This window comes from Trypanosoma theileri, assembly GCF_002087225.1.
Source record: "Trypanosoma theileri isolate Edinburgh chromosome Unknown TM35_Tth_23_V1, whole genome shotgun sequence".
Lineage (NCBI taxonomy): Eukaryota > Euglenozoa > Kinetoplastea > Trypanosomatida > Trypanosomatidae > Trypanosoma > Trypanosoma theileri.
Genome location: NW_021639865.1, coordinates 45,028 through 65,072, shown reverse-complemented (window position 1 = coordinate 65,072; position 20,045 = coordinate 45,028). Strand labels below are relative to the sequence as shown.

Genomic DNA, 20,045 nt, shown 5'->3' with positions numbered 1-20,045 from the left:
TTTTTTTTTTTTTTTTTTTCATTCTTTTCGCAGGAGAAGAACATAAAGAAGAAATGAGGAACAAAAAAAAAAACACATTTCATCTCTTTTCTTTCTATTATTTTTCTTCGTGACACTACTGTTTCTCCTTACCTTCTCGTTTTCTGTGTTCGTTTTGTTTTACTTTTCCTTCACTCACTTAACTTCCTCTTTTCCCCTATTTCCCCTTCTCTCTCTCTCTCTCTCCTTCACTCACTTCAAAAACATTGTCTACAATATCGTTATTGTTGTTGTTGTTGTTTTTTTTTCCCCATTGTTCTCACAATGTGAACTTTCGTTTTCCACTGGTTGCTTTCCAAACCTCACTCTGAGACGTTCTTTTTTTCCCCTTTTTTTTTTCTTTCTTCTCTTTCTCATCATACCACAGTTCCATTAGTATGACTGCCCATTCTTCAATAACTACCATTATTATTATTCTTGTTGTTGTTCTTGTTGAAGTCTCTCCGTGAGCAATCGCTCAAATGTAGGGAAGTGTACCCGCCACGTCTCATCATCGCGGGCGTATTCCATCAACTCCTCCAACACCGATGGCGCCGTGAATGTCCGCCGTCGACACAACTGCCCAATACTGTGTGCGGTCAAACCGAACTGCAGGGCGGCGATCTGCAGTAATCGTGTTGAGCAGTGTACCACTTCCGCCGCAGCCTCCGCCGAGGTGTTGTTGATATTATTATTATTATTATTATTATTATTATTATTATTATTATTATTATTATTATTATTATTATTATTATTCGTGTTTGTTGTTGTTGTTGTTGTTGTTGTTGTTGTTATTGTTGGATCTGCAGATAAGACGTGATAGACAAGTGCGGCATCCCGCTCAGCGTCCAGCCGGGCAATATACGCCCGTGAAGCTGCGGAAAAAGAGACTTTTGTCTGCGGCCAACACATCCACTCAAAGTCGGGATCTGCAAAGCCGGAAGGACAAATATAACTGTGATCAATTGGAATAAGATGCGGTGTGTTGTTGAGGTGAGTGGAACTCACTAGTATATTACCGCCATGGCGATCACTGTTTAGTGTGCGAATATCGAAAATGGCAATGCGGTGAACTTCCTCCACGGGAAAACCACCCGGAAGGACATCCGCCGCATCTAAGCAATCCGGCATGAAGTACTGAAGACTTCCAATAGGGGTATCATCACTCTCACAATCATCCTCATCATCATCATCATCATCATTATCAGTATTATCAGTATTATCATCATCACTATTATGATGATGATAAGTATTATATTTCTTTTCCATACTCTTCTCATGATTTCCCTCTTTCATACAGACAGCAAGATAATGGTCTATGCTTCTACTTGTATGATTACCAGAGGAACTGTTATTGTTATTATTATTATTGGAGGAGGACGAAGAGGAAGAAGAGAGACGGTGATGTGTACTAGATCGCACGGCACGTACTTCCAGTGTAGGCAACACCCCTGCACTTCCCTCATGGTCCAGTAAATATGCAAGCACCTCATGTACACTGCCTGTACCAGGTGTAAACTCGCCTATACGTTCACTTGTATAATTACCATGTGGATTACGAGCTTGTCCAATCTCCTCACAACGGGGTTTAAATACAGCACTAATCCTTCTCCCAGTATTAGTATTAGTAGTAGTAGTAGTTTTTGTTGTTGTTGTTGTTATTATTCCTCCTTCTACTCCTCCTGATAATGGTGATAATGATGATGATGAGGTGTTCTTGGCAGGGGAAACCATGTATGTTCCACCAGCACTGTGTGCATGGAGATGAAGAAACGCCGGTTTATTTAAAATTTCAGATAAAGACTTCACAGGAGAAGTCGAACGAGAAGAAAGTTTGCTGTTGTGGGTATTATCAACGCTATTTTCATTCTTCTTACTGTTAATATCTGTATCATCATTCTTATTCTTCTCTTCATTTAAATCAAACGCATGTCGACGCCATGCAGTATTCTCTTCAGACGCAAATAGCCACTTATTTACACCACGCCGCAATGGTTTCAGAATAACACACGGTACAGTTTCACTATTTCTTCTTCTTGTTGTTGTTGTTGTTGTTGTTGGCTGATGTATCCATATCTCATTATTTCGCTCTTTTTCTTTTAACTGTTCGTTTTCATTTTCTTCCTTCATTTTCCTCACGTTAAAACGTGTTGGGGGCAATTGTGTCTCTGTTATGTGCCCGTGAACCGTCATTTCCGTCAGTGCCCCACTTGAACACGTACTCCTGTCACTCCACGCCTCTCCCCAGTCCACCAGGCCATTCTTCTCATTCACACTTCCTTTTGTTGACGTTGTTGATGATGTTGTTGTTGATGTGATTATTGTTTTTCTTGTTATTGTTGTTGTTGTTGTTGTTGGTGGTGGTAGTGGTGGGGGTGTTGATGATGATGATATTGTGTTTGGCCGTGTTGGTAGTGGTGTCTGGCCACGGATATCAACGCTGTGGGTGTCGTGGAACCACATCATGCATTCAACAGAAATTAAACACAGTACGAGAGGCTCTTTTTTTTTTCTTTTTTTGTAAAGTTTCAGGTCTTTACTCACACTGGCCGTAAATAAAGAAAGAAGAAGTAATGATTCTTTTTTTTTGTTGTTTGTTTGTTTGTTTACGAGAGCGCGTGGCTAGAATTCGCGTAATAATAAAAAGTGTGTAGCTATGTAGATATGTATATATACTGGTAAATATATATAGATATATATATATATGTGTGTATATGGTTTTGTTATATTTACATCCCTGTGGAAAAAAGAGAAAATGAATAATAATAAAAAAAAAAAAAAGAGAGAGAGAGAGAGAGAAAAAAAAAAAGAAAAGTATATTCATATAAATAACAACGAACTACAGCTCAGAGAAATACTTTCATGTACAGAATAGAACAACAAGGACAATGAGATCTTGTCCTTGTAAAATAAAAAGAAAAGGAGAAATAGAGAAGAGAAAATAACAAGATGTTACCATCAGGGCTTCTTTGAGGCTCTCTGTTGTTCATATCTCTCATTCATCCAATCCCACTGTTCTTTAGCCCCTTGTCGATCAACAAACATCGCTAACGCAGCAGAGGCACAGCAGAAGATAAGACCATAACGGTACATATTTGCCTGATACTTCACCCAAGTAGACATATTTTCTTTTGTTTTTTTTTTTTGTCTTTTTGCTGTTTCCTCTCTTTGTTTCTCTGCTTATATATTTTAGTATTGATTCCTTTTGTTTTCTTTTCTATGTTGTTGTTTTATTGGTGTTCAGCGCTCCCCTTTGTATGGACGACACTTCTTCCCTATGTGATTGAAGAGGAACAGCAAAGCGTACACACACCTTAGATATCCAGGTGGAATACACGTAGATAGATAGAAAGAAAAAGAGAAGGGGGAAAAAAAAAGCAAGATAAAGTAAAAATAAATAAAAATAATAATAATAAAAAAATAGAGCACATCATATGTAGATCAGACAAGAAGAAGAAATAAAAAAAAAAGAAGAAACAACAAAACCAAAACAATAAAAGAAAAAATAAATAGATATAACGATAAAAGGAGAAGGGGTTAAGTGAACCTAGTCGTTATTCATCAGACGATTAGCTTCCATTACCTTCACGGTCATTGATTCCTGTTCCGCATCTCCCAATTTTGGCATACCGCGCAAATAGAGATAATCCCCCTTCTCAATAGGACATAAGGCCCGTAATGCAAAGAAACCACCACCACTATTAGGGAGACTCTTCTCTACAGCTAATGTTTCTTCCTCTGATAAAAACATTTCACGACATTGTTGTTTAAGTGCCTCCTTATCATCATTGTATGGAAAGAATTGGACAATAGTGTTGTGTAAACCGTCCTCCACCTGTGGGACGGCGTCTATTAAAGGAATGAGTGTTGGTACAAACATATCATCCGCACTGGCTTTAAAGAAGTTTGTGCCTGGAATAAAGAGACGAATGGCTTCTGGTTCTATTGGCACTGCACGGAGGTGTAAAGCGGCAAAACTGCGAAATAAATTCTCAAGAAACACCTCCGGATCTTCACAAGCGTCTGTAGCCATTTCTGAAAAGTAATGATCCACAAGTCCACTCTCATCCCCACGTTCTTTCGATACACCATTGGCAATACCATCCCTTCCCCGTGTGTCCTCTAACAACCATTTAATATAAGGAGTAAAACTACTTTCCTCAAGTGAGGCAATACGGCACATCCAACCAGCAAGTACCATTTCCGATATAGAGGCCCCATGCAAAAAGGAACACCGTTCATTGTAATTCATCCAATTCACCTCCAGTGGAAAGTTATGTGTGATGTGGTTGCTGTTGAGATTATACATATCCCGGGCCACAACGAGGAAGTTAAAGCAGGCTGTATATGGACAGGTAAGAATAGCCTGACCAGGTCGTAGATGTTGGGCCGCACGCAGACAACGGGCGTAATGTATAGAAGACACTACACGTACATTTCCATTTCCTCGTACATAGTTGGCTTTACACCACACACGAAATGCATCTACGGTTTCTTGTCGATACAACCAAGTTCCAACTTCTTTCACCATTCGTGGTGTCTTTGTAGTGTCCCGGTGGACTGAGAAGGCTATACACCGCTGTGGTGAGAGACGCAACATTGCCTTTTCTTTTTTTTTTCTGCGTCGATAACTATTGACTATTGACTATTGGGTAGTATTGTTTATTATTATTATTATTATTATTATTATTTTTTTCTTTTGATATTTTGTTTGGGAAGAAAAAGAGGGAGGGAATGTTTTCTTTTTTCTTCTTCTTTTTCTTTTTCTTCTTTTATTCCGCCTCCCTTTGCCTTTCACTGTAGACCCTCTATACCTCCTTAGCTGTAATGAAACACAAGAAGAAAGAAAAATAAAAGAAAGAACAATGCCATACAAGCAAAGTAAAAGGGGAAAAAAAACAGACATTTATATATAAGTCTAGTTAAATTCCAAAAAAGTAAAGTGAGAAATATATCCTCATTTTAAGAAGTGAGAAATGCGTCATTTGAAGAGTTCATGGCATTGCATAAGCAATGAATAGCAGTTTCCTTTTTTTTTCTTTCTTTTTTTTCTTTCTATAGTTTGCGGCATTTTCTCCTCTCATTCTTCATACTCACTCTACCCACAGAGAGAAAAAAAATACACATACGGGCATATATACACACATCATACATGTAGGTACAGTATTCATCCCATCGTCTTTTTTCTTTCTTTCTTTTTTCTTTCCATCTTCTCTTCAGTAGACTATCTATCTGTGCTTTGATACATATCCAATTCTCTCTTTCTCTTTCTCTCTTTTTTTTTTTTTGTTTTTATACATGTACCTCTAAAAGTCAATAATAATAAAAATAGTAATAACTAAAAGGATGGGGAAGGAGGGAAGCAGGTCTCTTCGCCCAACAAGGGGAATCATAGAACTGTTGTTGTTTGTTTGTTTGTTTGTTTCTTGTACATTGGGGAACGTGACGCATAGAATTGAAGGACGACAAAACGGACATAAATAAAAGGTGCAATCATAATCAATAATAACAAACAGAGAAAGAATAATTAAAAATAGAAAAAGAAAAGAAGACCTGCACACAGACACATAAACACAGAAAGAAAGCGAGAGAGAGAGAGAGAGTCCATTAGCAATAACTATCATTACTTTATCGGGGGTAGAGAACAACTCTCACTGGATGCTGGCCTAGATGTCCCTGCTAATGCCTGTTGCAAAGACTCTATAAAGGCCCTCAGTTGACGTATTTCTGTGCGATTATCTTCCAATTCCCGTGGTGCTTCTGGTCGTTTTCCCACTTCGATTGGAGAACTACTGGAAACCACACTCGCCAGAGACTTCGCAGTGGGATTTTTCCCAAGACGCTCTAAACGATTTTGTCGTTTTGTCTCTTCAGCAGCGGCAATAGATAAATTACGCAGGTCTGTGATTTCTGCCCGTAACTCATGAATTTCACGAATAAGAGAGAGATTCTCTACCATCATGGCAGAAACTTCACATCGGTGTTGTTCCTGATCAGTCTTACATTTACGCCGCAATGCCTCCATGGAAGTACTTAAGTACTCCAATTGTGATTTGAATTCTCCTTTAATCTCTGGATCCACCTGGGCGGCACGGTGTCCATCACGAGCCACAACATGCCGTTGATATAAACGTTCCACCACTTCCCGTAAACGTGCAGGATCTTGCATGGCTGGTGCTAATTCACCAACATCAGTCTTTACACGACTTTTGTATGTCTCAAAATCTTTCATTTGATTTAGTGTCTGTTTAATTTGAACTTGTTGTTGTGCTAAATCTGCCTTAAGTTCTTCAATACTCTGTCGAAGTGTAATGTTATTCTGATGTAAATTTTCCAGTTCAATATTTTTCTCATTGATACGTTTATGTTCTCGTGCAATTTCCCGTTGTCGTGGTTCCATTTGTGATTTAAGTTGACGAATACGGTAATCTAGTACAAATTTGTGTTTCTCAAGTTCTTGATTTAATTTTTTCAAATCATATATCTTCTTTTCCTTCTCACCAATAATAGCATCTCGTTCTTCAATATCCTGATGTAATTGTGTCATACGTTGATTCAGTTCGGACAACTGTCCTGTGAGTGCCTTCTTTGCACTTTCCAGTACTTGTAACTCATTTGCATGCACTTCTGCCTCCTTTTCCATTCGAAGAGCATTTTTCCGCATAATAGCGCCCTCTCCCTTCATGCGCAGATATGTCTCCCTCCCATTCTCCAGTTCCCGCTTATTGCGCTGCTGTATACTCTCCAGCTCGGCGTCTGTGTCGAGTTCCAGTCTCCGCCGCGCCTCGACGTTCGCCTCCTTCGCCCGCCGGACCTGCCGCTCGAGCCGCTCGAGTCCCTCGCGCCGCTTCCGCACAACGTCGTCGAAGCGCTCCGCCTCCTCCCGGCGCTCGCGGGCGAGTTGCGCCTCGAGGGCGGCGGCGCGTTGGGCGTGGCGGGCGCGGCCCCCGTCGAGGGCGACTTGGAGGTCCCCGCAGGCGTCCTCGAGGCGCCGCACCTCCGCCTGCCCGGCCCGCTCGAGCTCCTCCAGCAGCGGCACCGCCTCCGCCTCCTTCTCGAGCTTCACCGACACGAACGACCGCTCCTGCTCCGCCTTCGCCGACCACAGCGCGGCGTACTCCGCCTCCAGCGCGGCCACTTCGCTCTTGAACTCATCCGCCCGCTCCCGCACCCGCGTGTTCTGCTCGTGGTTGCGCCGCTTCTCCTCGCCCTCAATCTCCGTGCGAAGCTTGCTCGTCGCAAAGGTAAGGCTTTCAATGGCAATCTCACGATTCTCAACATCACTCGCCAGAACAAGAACCTCATCACCATAGTAACCACTGTCACGCTGGGTCGTGCGACCATCCTCACGAACATCAAAAATAAAAAGTGTTCCATCGCTGCTAACCGTATAAACAGTACTTTCATCATAGGAAAGGGCCATACGAGTAACTTTGTTCATATGTGCCACCACAGGAGCTTCTTGTATACCAACTTGTAAAGGAAAAGTCATAAACTTTATAGATCCATCATCCATACCAGCAAAAAGTAATCGTTGTTTAGGAGCAATAGCAAGAGTTGTAAGAGAATTATCACGAAATTCATATTCAGCTATTGTTGAACCTCCATTTATTTCATTAACATTAAATCGTTCCATCTCTCGTAATACTGATTTACAGTGTATATCTACAACTGCAGATGATGGTTCTCCTACAGCCCATACTTTTTTATCATCTGATGCAATTACTTGATACTGATATCGTTTATCTGAATGCTCCGTTTCCTTTCGCATTTCACTGATATTCCAATTAATAATAAGTCCATCAAGAGAACAAGAAGTCATCCCATTATCTGTAGGATAAGGTGATGTAGCACTCCATTGAAAACAGTGAATCTTTTGTGGATGACCACGTAATTGTCCATACAAATCACATGTAAGAGAATTATATAAGTGAATAAGATTTCCATGCGATAATGCAAAGTATTTTCCACCTACTGAATATTGTACATCTGTAACATTACGTAGGTTTAATACACGGTGTTCATGAAGGCAATTCCATAAAATACTCATAACGCGAACCCTATCAGGAAAACAAACTACCACAAAAAGACCATTAGGATGAATAGAAACTGCACCTGGTTGAGATGGAAAATATTGACACATCTCTAATTGATGTGTAGCAGTATTCCAAATACGAACACTTTTATCAACACCAGTAGTAACTAGATATGGTCTTCGTACACTACAATCTACTCCAATAATTCCACCCACATGAAATGATTGACATATAGGAAATAATTGTGGTGGATCATCTATTGCTCGTCTTGACCATGTTTGAGCAAAATTAAAAGCGAGTATTTGTCCAGCATGAGTTGCTAATACCATAGTTTCTTCCAAATGATCAAGAGCAAGTCTTACCACACTGTTTTCTCGACGTGTATCTACTCGTATCATATCACTACGTGGATATGAAGTATGAGTTTCTTCTGCTGAAGGAGATTCTGTTGCTTGTGTTACACCAGTATTTAAACTAAACATTGGTTTAGGATTTTTTAATACTGGACTTGAAACTGTACCCTCAGCTGCTCCAGAGTTTGCAGAAACCGTAGAAACAGGAAAAGCAGAACTAGTAGTAGCAGAAGTATTACTAGGTTTTGCTGTAAATTTCTCTGGACTAGTTGCTTTTTCTGTTGAATTATCACTTAATGGAACAGGTACAATATACACTATGGTGTACTCTTCATCCTCTAGTCCTTCTCCAACCTCATAAATGGCAACTGTTCCTTGATCACTTCCAGCAACAAATCCATTTTTACTTCTCACAATAGAAAGAACAGTTGGATTTTCACTTTGGGCTATTGTAGGAGGAGGTACAGGTAATAAACGTTTAAAGACACCACCCTCAATAAGTAATAATTCACCTGCCTGAGTAGATGTCACCACACGTTCACCTGAAATCCATGTATGAGTTAAAAAATTGGATGTACGCTCCAGTGGATATCCAGCTAATGGTTGACTCTGTAGAATACCATCCACATACCGGTAGAACCGCATCACTCCCAATCCAGACACCGCCATCAACAAAGGATCCTCTGGACAAATAGATACACATGAAACAGGAGGAGCTGAAACATTTGTGGTGTGATCTCGTCCACGGGATTCAGAAGTAGAAACAGAAACAGATGCATTCGGAGGTAAGTTTTCATCTACCATAATATCTGCCACTATAGAAGTAAAGGCAAGTGGTTTAGATCGTTCCCAATTCCAATAGTAAAGTTTCCATTGTGGTCCACCGGCTTGGGTAACCAAATGACGACCATCCGAACTGAAGTCCATGGCAACAAAGCGGTCACTATCTACATCCTGCACGGTTAATACTTTTCGCCGTTTTCGGGTAACGGAATCAATGATTTGAATTTGCGGTACTGCGCCTCCTTCAGCAACGGCGATGAATTTCTTATTGGCACTCACCGCAAGTGCGGTCAAACCAAAACTGCGAATACCAGCCTCAAAGAAACGTTGTGTGTTTGCACCGAGATTGTGGACTGCCACTGTTTTTCCCACTGGATACATGAGAGTTCCCTCCTCCACCCAATTGAGACATCCATACACGTCTGGCTTTATTCCGAATGCATGACGCTTCACAAGACTGCGGCCAGAGCCTTCTCTCGGCTCCACAAGTGACATTTTTTTTTTTCTTCTTCTTTACCGGCCTGGTAGCTAATATATATATATATATATATATATATATAGACAGAGAGAGGGAGAGAGAAAGAGAGAATAATGGATAAAAATACAACAATAAAAATAAGAGTGGGGAAAAATGAGTTAGTAATAAGTAGTAAAACCCAAGGAGTTTCAGAGAGAAAACAAAAGAATTTTACAAAAATAAAATAAAAAATAAATAAAGAAAACCAAAATAACAAGCAGAGTTCTTCATGTATAGAGTGGGAGAGAGATTTCTCTTCATTTTGAACTCTTTTTCCATTGTTTTTGGTTTTATTTTGTTTTCCTTTTCTTTTTTTTTTTTTTTTTGTTCTTCCTCCAGAAAAAGAAGCATTAACACATTCACCTCCTCTCCCTTTATCACTCATTAACACCCAATAATAATAACAACAATAACAACAACAATAACAATAATAAGAACTCCATCTTATATTATGATGTAGATAATGAACCTGACTTATATTTAGCTCCAATAAAGTAAAACACACCACGTGCTAATTCATCTGGTAGTTGTCTAAACGCTAAATGGCAAGGAATCTCTTTAATATCTTTATTTCTGTGCTTGGCATCCGCAAGATACTCTGGCACCGGTCGGCCGGATTCTTCCAAGTCTTGAATGATAGACTTTAGTGTACGGAGTGCTTGATCATTGGGAGGATGATCCTGTCCAGTATCCATATATTCACCTCTAATAAAATCATCTACGAGAATTGCATTACAATTACAATTACGTACACTTAATGCACGATTCTCTACTATCAGTGTATCTTCTACAGGACGTTTAAGCCAGAGGATATTCTTTTCATAGTAATTATCATGTGTAAACCAATCACGATTCCCTACAATATATTGTGAAATACGTACACCTGTTGGATCAATCACACCAAGTACTTGCCGCATATATCTTTCACTACACGCTGACCACAATATCACCTCTGCATCTATAGATGAAAGATAATCTAATAACTCTGCCAAGTATGGTCGTGGTATCATACCAGCTTTCATACGAAATGCCTTATCTCCATATGAGACGATCGTTTCATCCACATCCAACACTATAGTGAGTCGACTACGATAAGATTTCTTTTTAGGTCCAATAAGACCTAAATGACGTTTTTGATCTTCCTGTAATTGCCATAACTTTGATCCTCCTGCGGCTGCAATGATAATAGTACCAAATAAATAGTATTGTACTCCCCGGTCTTTTAACATGCGTTTCCAGTACTCCTTTAATCGTTTAGCTCCATAAAAACGATCATCTGTGTATCCATTCCATGCATTCTCTTTATTAGCATACATGTGAATACTGGACTGAGCCCGTGAGAAGATATTGCTGACAGTAGAAGTTTTTTTTGGTGGAATTGGCATTGCAGATGATTGAGCAACGTTTCCATACTTATTCAATGAGGAGGTTGGAACACTGCGACCCAACCGCCACCAGCACTGACGATACATTTAATAGAAAATAGAAAAAAAAAATAAATAAAATAAAATAAAATAAAATAAATAAATAAATATATATACAGATTCTCTCTCTCTCTCTGTGGTGAGATACGTATATATTATTATGTGTCTATGTTCAATGTATGTATGTATGTATCCCTTGTTGTTTGTTTGTTTTTTGTTTTTGTTTTTTTTTTTTTTTCGTTTTCCTCTGAGTAAATATGTAAACTAATTATACAGTGTAATTATCCTCAATGGGAATATCTTTCCTTGTGGTCTTTATTGTGTTCCCACAGAGATAGAAGGATATAGATAGAGAGAGAGAGAGAGAGGCAAACGCAAGAAATATGAGTATTTCTCTCTTTCTTCTCTTTCCTCTTGTGCTGTTTGGGAATACATCAAATAAGAAAAAGAAAAAGAAAGAGAAAAAGATAAACGTAAAACAGTAAAAAAGAAGAAAAAAGAAAACAGCAACCAGAAGAGTACATTTTTCTTTTTTTTTTTTACTTTTTTCTTTCCTGAGACCTATGCAATATCACACCCATCCCAAACTCATCAGATAATAAAAAAAGAACGTACAATACACACAGAGAGAAAAAAAAAGAAAAAAAAAATGAAGAAAGGGAGATGATTGGTAATATATGTTTAAATAAATAATAATAATAATAATAATAATAATAATAATAATAATAATAATAATAATAAAAAGACACATGTATCTGAAAGACCCCAACAAAGACACACACACATATATACTCTAAAAAAGAAGCCATCCTCCTCTCTCTCATTATATCTCCTTCTCCTTTTTCTTTCTTTCTATTGTTTGTTTCGTTACTTTTTCTTCTTTTTTTTCTTTTCTCTGCTGTTTAGATGCCTCTGATCGCAGCTGCTTTAACCACCGCCACGATCCAATGCCCGTAAGGAAGTTCACTATATAGATTGAACAGCACACCAAACACAAATCATGCAGAATAACCGTCAAGATAAGAAAAAGTCCAACAGAGACCACACAACTCACAGCACTCATTAGAAAAAGCAGCCGTGGATATCGACAGACGGCGAGCTCGGCAAGATAAAACAACATTCCCACCGCAGCATTAGACACACTTGGCAAACCAAAGAGTTGTGTAATGGCACCGTACTCGGAGGCAAACACACGCGTGCAGGAGAAAACGCCAACATCGCAGTAAGCACGGTATGGAATGCCGAGTTGTTGGGCTTTGGCGAAGCGTTGCTCCACGTAATAGGCGTAACTGGAAAGAAGAAATCCAAACATCACCACAATGGGTAATAACCGCAGGAAATTCATCACTAATAGACTGAGAGGGTAATATATATATATATATATAAGTATGTATGGGTGGATGTATTCTCTTTCTTTTTTCCTTTTTATACTATTTCCCTTTCGTTTTATTTCTCTCTCTCTCTCTCTCTCTCTCTCTCTCTCTCTCTCTTTATTTCGTTTTGGTTATGTTTTCTTTTCTTTTCTTTTTGTTGATGTATTGTATTATTTCAGTCTGCTGTAATGAAGAAGAGAAAAAAGATGGAAAAATGAAGAATCAAAATAACAGAGATACATTTCTTCTTTTTGGGGGGGGTGGTTTGTTTGTTTTGTTTTTTTTAAAAGAAAAGAAAAAAAAAATACAATGAACAAAATAATAATATTCATTTTGTATAGTTAAATCACGGAATCATACACTCCCGCTTCACTACTTACACACACACACACAAACGCACATAGAGAGAGTGAGAAAAGGAAAATAAAAAAAAAAAACATAGAATATTTATATGCACAGAGACACAAAATACACAAATGCAACAGAGACTATAGATGTCTCTCTCTCTTGCTCTCTCCATATGCAGTATTATATGTATGTGAAGAAAGAGAGAAAAGTCAAGAGAAAAAAAATAGAAGAAAAATACAAGGATGGGGAAAAGAAACCCCGACCTTCAAGAAGAAAAGAGAGATGATAATAATAATTATTATGATAATAATAAGAGTTGTGATCCGCCTCTATACAGGGAGAAATATATATATCCGCTCCCTTCCTCACTTCCATCCTCTCTTTATGTACAAAGTATAAGGATCGCGTCTAGTTGTTTATTGTTGCGGTTCAAGCAAGTACATCAATTCCATGTACACCTCTACGCAAGCAATCCCCAACTAAAGAACGCAGAGAAAAGAAAAAAAACGAAGAAATACCATGAAAAACAAAAGAGATGCGATTGTTTGAAGGAGCGTCAATGTATCGTCTTTCATTCCTTATATCTATCGTATTTATTTATTTTTCTTTCTTTCCTTTTGTGTATATTTGTGTGAAGTTTTTCACATTCGTCCTTCCTTTTTCTTCTTTTTCCCGCACTCCTCTCCTTTATCATTATTCCGTTTTCTTCTTCTTCTTCTTTTCTTCATTCTTTCCTCTTCCTTTTTTCCATCTTCTTCTCTCATACCTATATATATATATATATAGATAGATAGATAGATAGATTCTCTCCTTCCACTCATTCTCATCCTGTTTGTTTTCATTCCTCTCCCATGTGCATGGCGTGTGTGATGCGCTCTCGCAGCAGTCCAGTGTCGAGTGAACCGTCCTCGGTCATGCAGCCGTCAAATCCATAAATGCGATCCACCGCAACATCATTGTGAAAGAGTACACAGCACGGCAGTGTTTGAATGCGCAGCCGCTCCACAAGAAAAGGCGACTTCTCCGCATCGATCTTCACAAACTTCACGGCCATCATCGACAGGGCGAGTTGTTGGAGGCGGCTGTCCATCACCCGGCAGGTCTCAAAGTCCTTGTGGTAGAAGTGCACACACACATCCTCACTCCCGCCCTTCTCCCGCACAACAGTGTTGAAGAACTCATCTTGTGAGATCTCGCGATATTGCCCGTGTTGTTTCTGCCGCCACTCCGCCTCCTTCGCGTGTAATTTCTGCATTTGGGCCATGCGCTTCCGGCGGAGTTCCAACAGTTCATCATCGTCGTCGGCGGCGGCGGCGATATCCTCCTCGTGCACAACGCCGCGCTCCAGTCGATCTTGTATTTTCTCTGCGGCGGGGTTGTACACAGGCACGCCGTTGTTGCGCTTCGGCATATCGTCTACGTGTCGACGGTGTGTGGGGACGACATCGTCCATATCGCGATTCTTCATATATTCCCGTGTGGACATTTCTTCAATTGCCGAGGTGAGGTTTTGATTGGCTTTGAGGTTGGTGGCCTCATTCACCATACCACTGCTTTTTCCAGAGCCAAGCATTCTAGCAAAGAAAGAAAATCTATTTTTTGTTTGTTTCTTCTTTCTGTTGTTGTTTTTTCTCTCTGCTTCTTCTGCAGCCCCCTCTGTGTGTTTCTTCTGTCTTTTGTAGAAGATCTTATATATATATATATATATATGTATATATATATATTCACTCAGATAGACACAAATGGGGGGGAGAGAGAGAGAAACAAAGAAGAGAAAAGGCAATAGATTATATTATATTACATATATAAACATATATAATAAGGATAATAAATAAAAATAGAACAAGGGTCTTAATGGGGAGGGTTATCAATGTAGAATAGGAATGAAATAACAGACTGAAAACGAAATCTAAACCGCACTTTGTAACGTTATTTTTTTTTTCTTCAACTTTTTCTTATTCTCTTTTTTTTTTTTTAATTCTTCTGTCCTGTCATTATGTGGATAAATCCACAAAGAAAACAAAAAACTACTTTGAACACAGACAAACACACACACACACATAAAATAGAAAAAAAAAAAAAACGCATCTCGATTTCTATTCACACACACACACACTTTCTCAATGAGAGAAACAGGGGTTTCTCTTCATATACCAAGTTCCGTCTGATACTCCCGCAACTGCTGTCGAAACCCAATATTAGGTGAAGCCACTTGACGTTTCTGTTGAATAAGTGCAATTGCTGCGCCTGCTGATAGGCGTAATTTCTTCATGAGATATGCTGCCGCTATAGTAGGAGCACGAGAGATACCAGCCCCACAGTGCACTAACACCGCAGAGTGTTGATCTATAAGGGCTTTTTCAATAAAAGCAGATGTTTTTGGAAAAAACTTTGATATTTTATATGCCGTATTATCCTCCGCTGCAATTGTCATGTACACAAATTCTCCTGGAAAACGAGGTTGTGTACCGATACAACATAAAATATGTGTAATGTGATGTCGGGTGAGTAACGCCTTATCGGTGGCTGGATGATAAGAACCCACAAAGAGACCTGGCACAATCTCTTGCATTCCCTGCATTGTATATACTCCTGTTAACATGAATGTTGGCATATTCTCTGGTTTAGGACCCCCTACAAATGAGTCTTTACTGCAGAGTTCATCTACTTCACTTGCCTTATGAGAGTAGACCTGCAACAGTGCGGTGTGAAGAGCTTCCCGGGTTGCACACACCGCTTCTTTCTGTATTGGGAGATTTGTTACTGCCATTCGAAACTTCTCAAGGGGCATTGCAACTTCCTCTGGAATAGCGAGCGGCTTGGAGGGAAGTGAGATACCATCTTGCTTCTCATCACTACTGCTATTACATTTTATCCTGCTGCTGCTGTTGCTGTTGTTGTTGGATTCTCTTCCTATACTTGGCATTGAAGAATCTGTGGAGTAGGCTTCATTGTTTTCTTTACCCAATGATTGTTGTTGTTGTTGTTGTTGTTGTTGTTGTTCTGAGATGAATCGAAGGACGGCAAACACACGCTGAAGCTCAGACGACATTTGTGCTCGGCTTGAGGACATAGATTGGGTGTCCTTAACTGCTGATGTTTTTCTCTCCAGAGTAGCCATAGAGCTCTCGTAAAGGGCTATCAAACTAACAAAGGAAAAAAAAAAAAAAAAGAAATATATGAAACACTATTTATATCGCTATTGAAATCATTACTATTATTGACCGTTGAATAGCCAAAAGAAAAAAAAACGCCTTGGATAATGCAGAGTTGCTTCTCCGCTTGATTTCATACAATATACACTTCACTTGGTTTGATTGAATATGGGTTTTGTATTTCGCACTCGTTCCATGTACCACATCAACTATACATGAAACCCAATAAAACGTTCAAGGGGAATAAATAATAATAATAATAATAATAATAATAATAATAATAATAATAATAATAATAATAATAATAATACACTGATAATAACACACTGATAATAATACACTGATATAAAAAAAAAAGAGTGAGTTAGTGATCCACTAAAATTTCACTGTTTCTCTCAAGCAATAAGGAAACAAGCTCCTTCCTTTGCCAAACAACAATCGAAATCTCATGCTGAATTTCCTCTCTTAACCCTCTCACTGATATTGCTGCTAAGTCACTTGAAGCCTTAATGTATAGAGTAAGTGCTGGTAAACACCACCAGTGTTTGTGTAATCGTAACTGTTGTATATGTACAAGCGGAAAGGCATTAGATCCAATACATAAGAAAGATGGTGTAACTGTTAGCATTGTTTCACCAATAAGAGCAGCAGTAACCCCAGTAGTAGTAGTAGTATCACCAAGAGAGATACTTGAATGGATGCAGCGGACCTTGCAAGTAAAAAGAGAGTCCTCTGACAAGACTGGTACGAAGTGTTTCTGAAAAAAGGTTAGATTTGAATAACGTTCATCCAATGCTTCGGTAAAGGCATCACGAACAGCAAGTAAAGAGTTGGAAGTTTCAAATACAAAGTCTTCATGATATATTTTCATAGCCCGTTTAAGAGCAAATATAAAGTCTGCAGTTAAAGGTTTCAATTCATGGAAAAAAGGTGAATGATTATAACGGTAGTTATGTACCATGATGATAAGAATAGAAATTGCAATTGGGGCGTAGTCCATATGCAAAACCAAAGCGGCGTTTAGTAAATGACATTGCCGCTCTGAAGAGAGAAGAATTCGTTCACAACGCAGGCGTTGCAGAACCTCCGCCGCAATCACACGATCCCCCACATTTGTAGAGAGTATTTCCCATACATTTCGTACAGCAGAAAGTTCACGTCGTTTTCTTTCTTGCTGAAAAGCTGTACTCATAGAAAGATTCTTTAAAAACTCTTCTATATCTATTTCTCTTGAAATATTTATTTTATGCTCATCCGTATTATTCATTTGATGACTACTGAAGTGTGGTATAGTGGATTCGGCTGTAAATAGACTCTTTAGAGGTTGTACAGCACACACCTGTTGAAGTGTAGTAGCAAGTGTTGGTGATGCCTTTACGAGTTCTTCCATATTTATTCGTTCTTTAACAATACGCATCAGCATTAGAATGACTAAACGCACTATGGTAGCAGAATCACGATGTAGACAGACAAGTTCCTCAAGTGTACACACTAGTGGTTCACATTCACGAGGAGGTGGGAGATCTATTTGCTGCAGTCGTGAGAGAATAACTTCTACATGAGCCTCATGTGGAAAAATCTCCACACTCCGAAGTCTACGCCACATATTTGGATCTACAGAAGAAGAAAGATTTAATACTAACAGTGATGATGTTTCTTTTGGTACTTTACTCTTTGCAACTTCATGTGAAGTGCGATGGGCAAGTTCAGATAGTGTTTCCCGCAGTAATCTCTCAAACTTCATCATCTGTGTTGTGATCTGTGAGCGCATTAATAATCGTAACTTCCTCGGTATAGAGATAAACACCACCGCCCGTACGAGTCCACCTTGTATAATCTCCACAAGTAACTCTACGCGAAGTTCACTCCCTACAAGAGGAGCTGAAGGGGCTACACTCATTACATGAACTAAAACACGATTACCAGCAGCCACAACAACAGCGTATTCATATGCATCAAGACTCTGATCTTTACGATAACGCATTTTGTATGGTGTTGTGTAGTAAGCAACATGTGGAAAGGTAGTTGGTACTTCTAACCATGTATGTGTGGTGGGATAATCACTATCACGTCGTCTAGAATGTAGGGCTGGCATAAATGCAAATGGACTAGAGTGATGAGGAAATAATTTATTAAACAATTTCATCGCATCATTTTCCATAAACTGCTGTTCACATGATACACCTTCCCTAAGAATTTGTTGTAGTGGTGAAAAGGGTGGTTTTGATGCTGTAGTAGTAGTAGTGGTCCCTTCACCATGTTCATATAAGAGTGCCACACGACGAAGGGAAGTTTCACAATATTCGTAAATAGTTGATAAATCTGCATTAGGCATTGGGGCCATAGTAACTATCCCTGAAGACTCTGCCTCTGCTAACTCCTCTTGTTGTTGTTGTTGTTGTTGCCCTTTGTTGTGAATACTACCCACCCTTTCCTTTCTCAAGATCTCCTCTTGTGTTAATGATATCTGCACATCACTTGATGACAACATCAAGGGATGATCACTACTATCATGATAGAGTGATCCAGCTTCTGTACTCACTACACTTGAATTATGCGTTTTTGTAATTTCTTTTTCTCTTCTCATATGGCCACCATCAGAAGAGTTGGCTGTAGCAACACTTTCAGAAACCCCTGAACAGACTGTGGAACAGGTACTACTAGTACTACTAGTACTACTGCCTGCATGAATAAAATTAACACGTGTCTCTGGATTGGATAGGTTTTGTGATGACTGCACAATGCAATCAACATCCATATAATCCTGCCTATTTTCCATTTGAAGACGCACACAATGTGGCACATCTCCACCAGGAATTAAATCCCTTAAATCTATTAAACATTTCGCCAATGGAAAGGAGGAGACACGAGTGTTTGGGTCTTCTTTTTTTTCAAAAGAAACTTCATTCATAGTATTCTGAATACTAGACTTTTTCTTCTTCCGTATAAGAAGTGTTATCTCTAAACGTAGCATCTTTTTTTGGTAAAGTACCGCACCTGATTCATATTTACTACTACTACTACTACTACTTTTCAACTTTCGACGCATTTTCGCCTCAAACACAATATTATCCATACCCGTTAACGAAAGTACTATCTGAGTACTTTCTGTCGAACCATTCATGATGAGATGCAGGGGTAATTGAATAGAGAAGCATGCACGACCTTTAGATGATGTACCAACCAACCACTTCACAAGGAGCTCAGCACTAGCTTCATACTTCTCCCCACTCTTACGCAACGCTTTCGGAGGACGGACGACAAGTTGTATTGGGGTTAAAGAGAAACGAAGGCAATCACGTGATGATGAATGGTTTGGCATCTCCCTCTCAAGTCACTCACTAAGAAAGAAAGACGCACTACAGAAAAAATGAATGTTTTATCGCATATACCACCTTAAAACAGATAATAAAAGACAACACTATAAGAAATAAATAGCTTGTATGCACACAACATCATAATGGGAGAAAGTGAGTGTGAAAGAATATATATGTATAAGATAGAGATAGAGAGAGAGAAACAAAAAGTCACATGATGACGAATCCACGGAGTAAACAATTCAAAAATAACAATAATAGCAATAAAGAAATAACAACAACAAAAAAAAAAACAAGAACTCGGTTTCTCAATCCTAACTCACAACAGAGAAAGGCTTCAGGGTTGCCACCCATTTTGACGTACAGGAGTGTCCTCGTTTCCACTGTATCCGCGCTGCAGCAACCACCACCACCACCCCTCTCTTCCCTATCTCGACCAGCAAGCAGCACTCAACTCTTCCTGTTAAACACCCTCCAACACTCCATATCGGTAAGCGCAGACAATACCAACACGTACTAAGGCCCAACGTGCGGTCTCGCGAGGTATTTCTCCTTCTATCCAATGAATGAGCTCCCCAAAGAACTTCAAAGCCAAAGTAGAACACAAATAATGCTCCAGCAAACAGGTTCAGTGCCAGATACATTCATTCTGCCCTCGCACGTTTATCATCCTTCAGAGTCTCCCATCCCCATCCAACACACACACAGGGAGAGAGAGAGA

General features: G+C 39.3%; 9 protein-coding genes across 9 annotated transcripts; all 9 read right to left on the bottom strand.

Moving 5' to 3' along the window:
• Window positions 1–450: 450 nt before the first annotated feature.
• TM35_000231300 (uncharacterized protein) lies at window positions 451–2,481 on the bottom strand (the record flags this gene model as incomplete). The annotated part of the gene is made up of 1 exon (XM_029027370.1): window positions 451–2,481. The coding sequence occupies one exon, from the start codon at window positions 2,479–2,481 to the stop codon at window positions 451–453; it is 2,031 nt and encodes a 676-aa protein (XP_028881225.1).
• A 1,084-nt stretch (window positions 2,482–3,565) lies between these two features.
• Window positions 3,566–4,618, bottom strand: TM35_000231290 (uncharacterized protein; the record flags this gene model as incomplete). The annotated part of the gene is made up of 1 exon (XM_029027369.1): window positions 3,566–4,618. One exon carries the CDS (start codon window positions 4,616–4,618, stop codon window positions 3,566–3,568), a length of 1,053 nt encoding a protein of 350 aa, XP_028881224.1.
• A 1,023-nt stretch (window positions 4,619–5,641) lies between these two features.
• On the bottom strand, window positions 5,642–9,685 carry TM35_000231280 (WD repeat domain 65; the record flags this gene model as incomplete). Its single annotated transcript, XM_029027368.1, has 1 exon — window positions 5,642–9,685. One exon carries the CDS (start codon window positions 9,683–9,685, stop codon window positions 5,642–5,644), a length of 4,044 nt encoding a protein of 1,347 aa, XP_028881223.1.
• Window positions 9,686–10,156: 471 nt separating this feature from the next.
• TM35_000231270 (nuclear lim interactor-interacting factor) lies at window positions 10,157–11,179 on the bottom strand (the record flags this gene model as incomplete). Its single annotated transcript, XM_029027367.1, has 1 exon — window positions 10,157–11,179. One exon carries the CDS (start codon window positions 11,177–11,179, stop codon window positions 10,157–10,159), a length of 1,023 nt encoding a protein of 340 aa, XP_028881222.1.
• A 775-nt stretch (window positions 11,180–11,954) lies between these two features.
• TM35_000231260 (vitamin-K-epoxide reductase (warfarin-sensitive)) lies at window positions 11,955–12,476 on the bottom strand (the record flags this gene model as incomplete). The annotated part of the gene is made up of 1 exon (XM_029027366.1): window positions 11,955–12,476. One exon carries the CDS (start codon window positions 12,474–12,476, stop codon window positions 11,955–11,957), a length of 522 nt encoding a protein of 173 aa, XP_028881221.1.
• A 1,214-nt stretch (window positions 12,477–13,690) lies between these two features.
• TM35_000231250 (Thioredoxin domain-containing protein) lies at window positions 13,691–14,425 on the bottom strand (the record flags this gene model as incomplete). The annotated part of the gene is made up of 1 exon (XM_029027365.1): window positions 13,691–14,425. One exon carries the CDS (start codon window positions 14,423–14,425, stop codon window positions 13,691–13,693), a length of 735 nt encoding a protein of 244 aa, XP_028881220.1.
• Window positions 14,426–14,998: 573 nt separating this feature from the next.
• On the bottom strand, window positions 14,999–15,973 carry TM35_000231240 (dual specificity protein phosphatase; the record flags this gene model as incomplete). Its single annotated transcript, XM_029027364.1, has 1 exon — window positions 14,999–15,973. The coding sequence occupies one exon, from the start codon at window positions 15,971–15,973 to the stop codon at window positions 14,999–15,001; it is 975 nt and encodes a 324-aa protein (XP_028881219.1).
• A 398-nt stretch (window positions 15,974–16,371) lies between these two features.
• TM35_000231230 (uncharacterized protein) lies at window positions 16,372–19,329 on the bottom strand (the record flags this gene model as incomplete). The annotated part of the gene is made up of 1 exon (XM_029027363.1): window positions 16,372–19,329. The coding sequence occupies one exon, from the start codon at window positions 19,327–19,329 to the stop codon at window positions 16,372–16,374; it is 2,958 nt and encodes a 985-aa protein (XP_028881218.1).
• Window positions 19,330–19,638: 309 nt separating this feature from the next.
• TM35_000231220 (uncharacterized protein) lies at window positions 19,639–19,968 on the bottom strand (the record flags this gene model as incomplete). The annotated part of the gene is made up of 1 exon (XM_029027362.1): window positions 19,639–19,968. One exon carries the CDS (start codon window positions 19,966–19,968, stop codon window positions 19,639–19,641), a length of 330 nt encoding a protein of 109 aa, XP_028881217.1.
• Window positions 19,969–20,045: the final 77 nt, after the last annotated feature.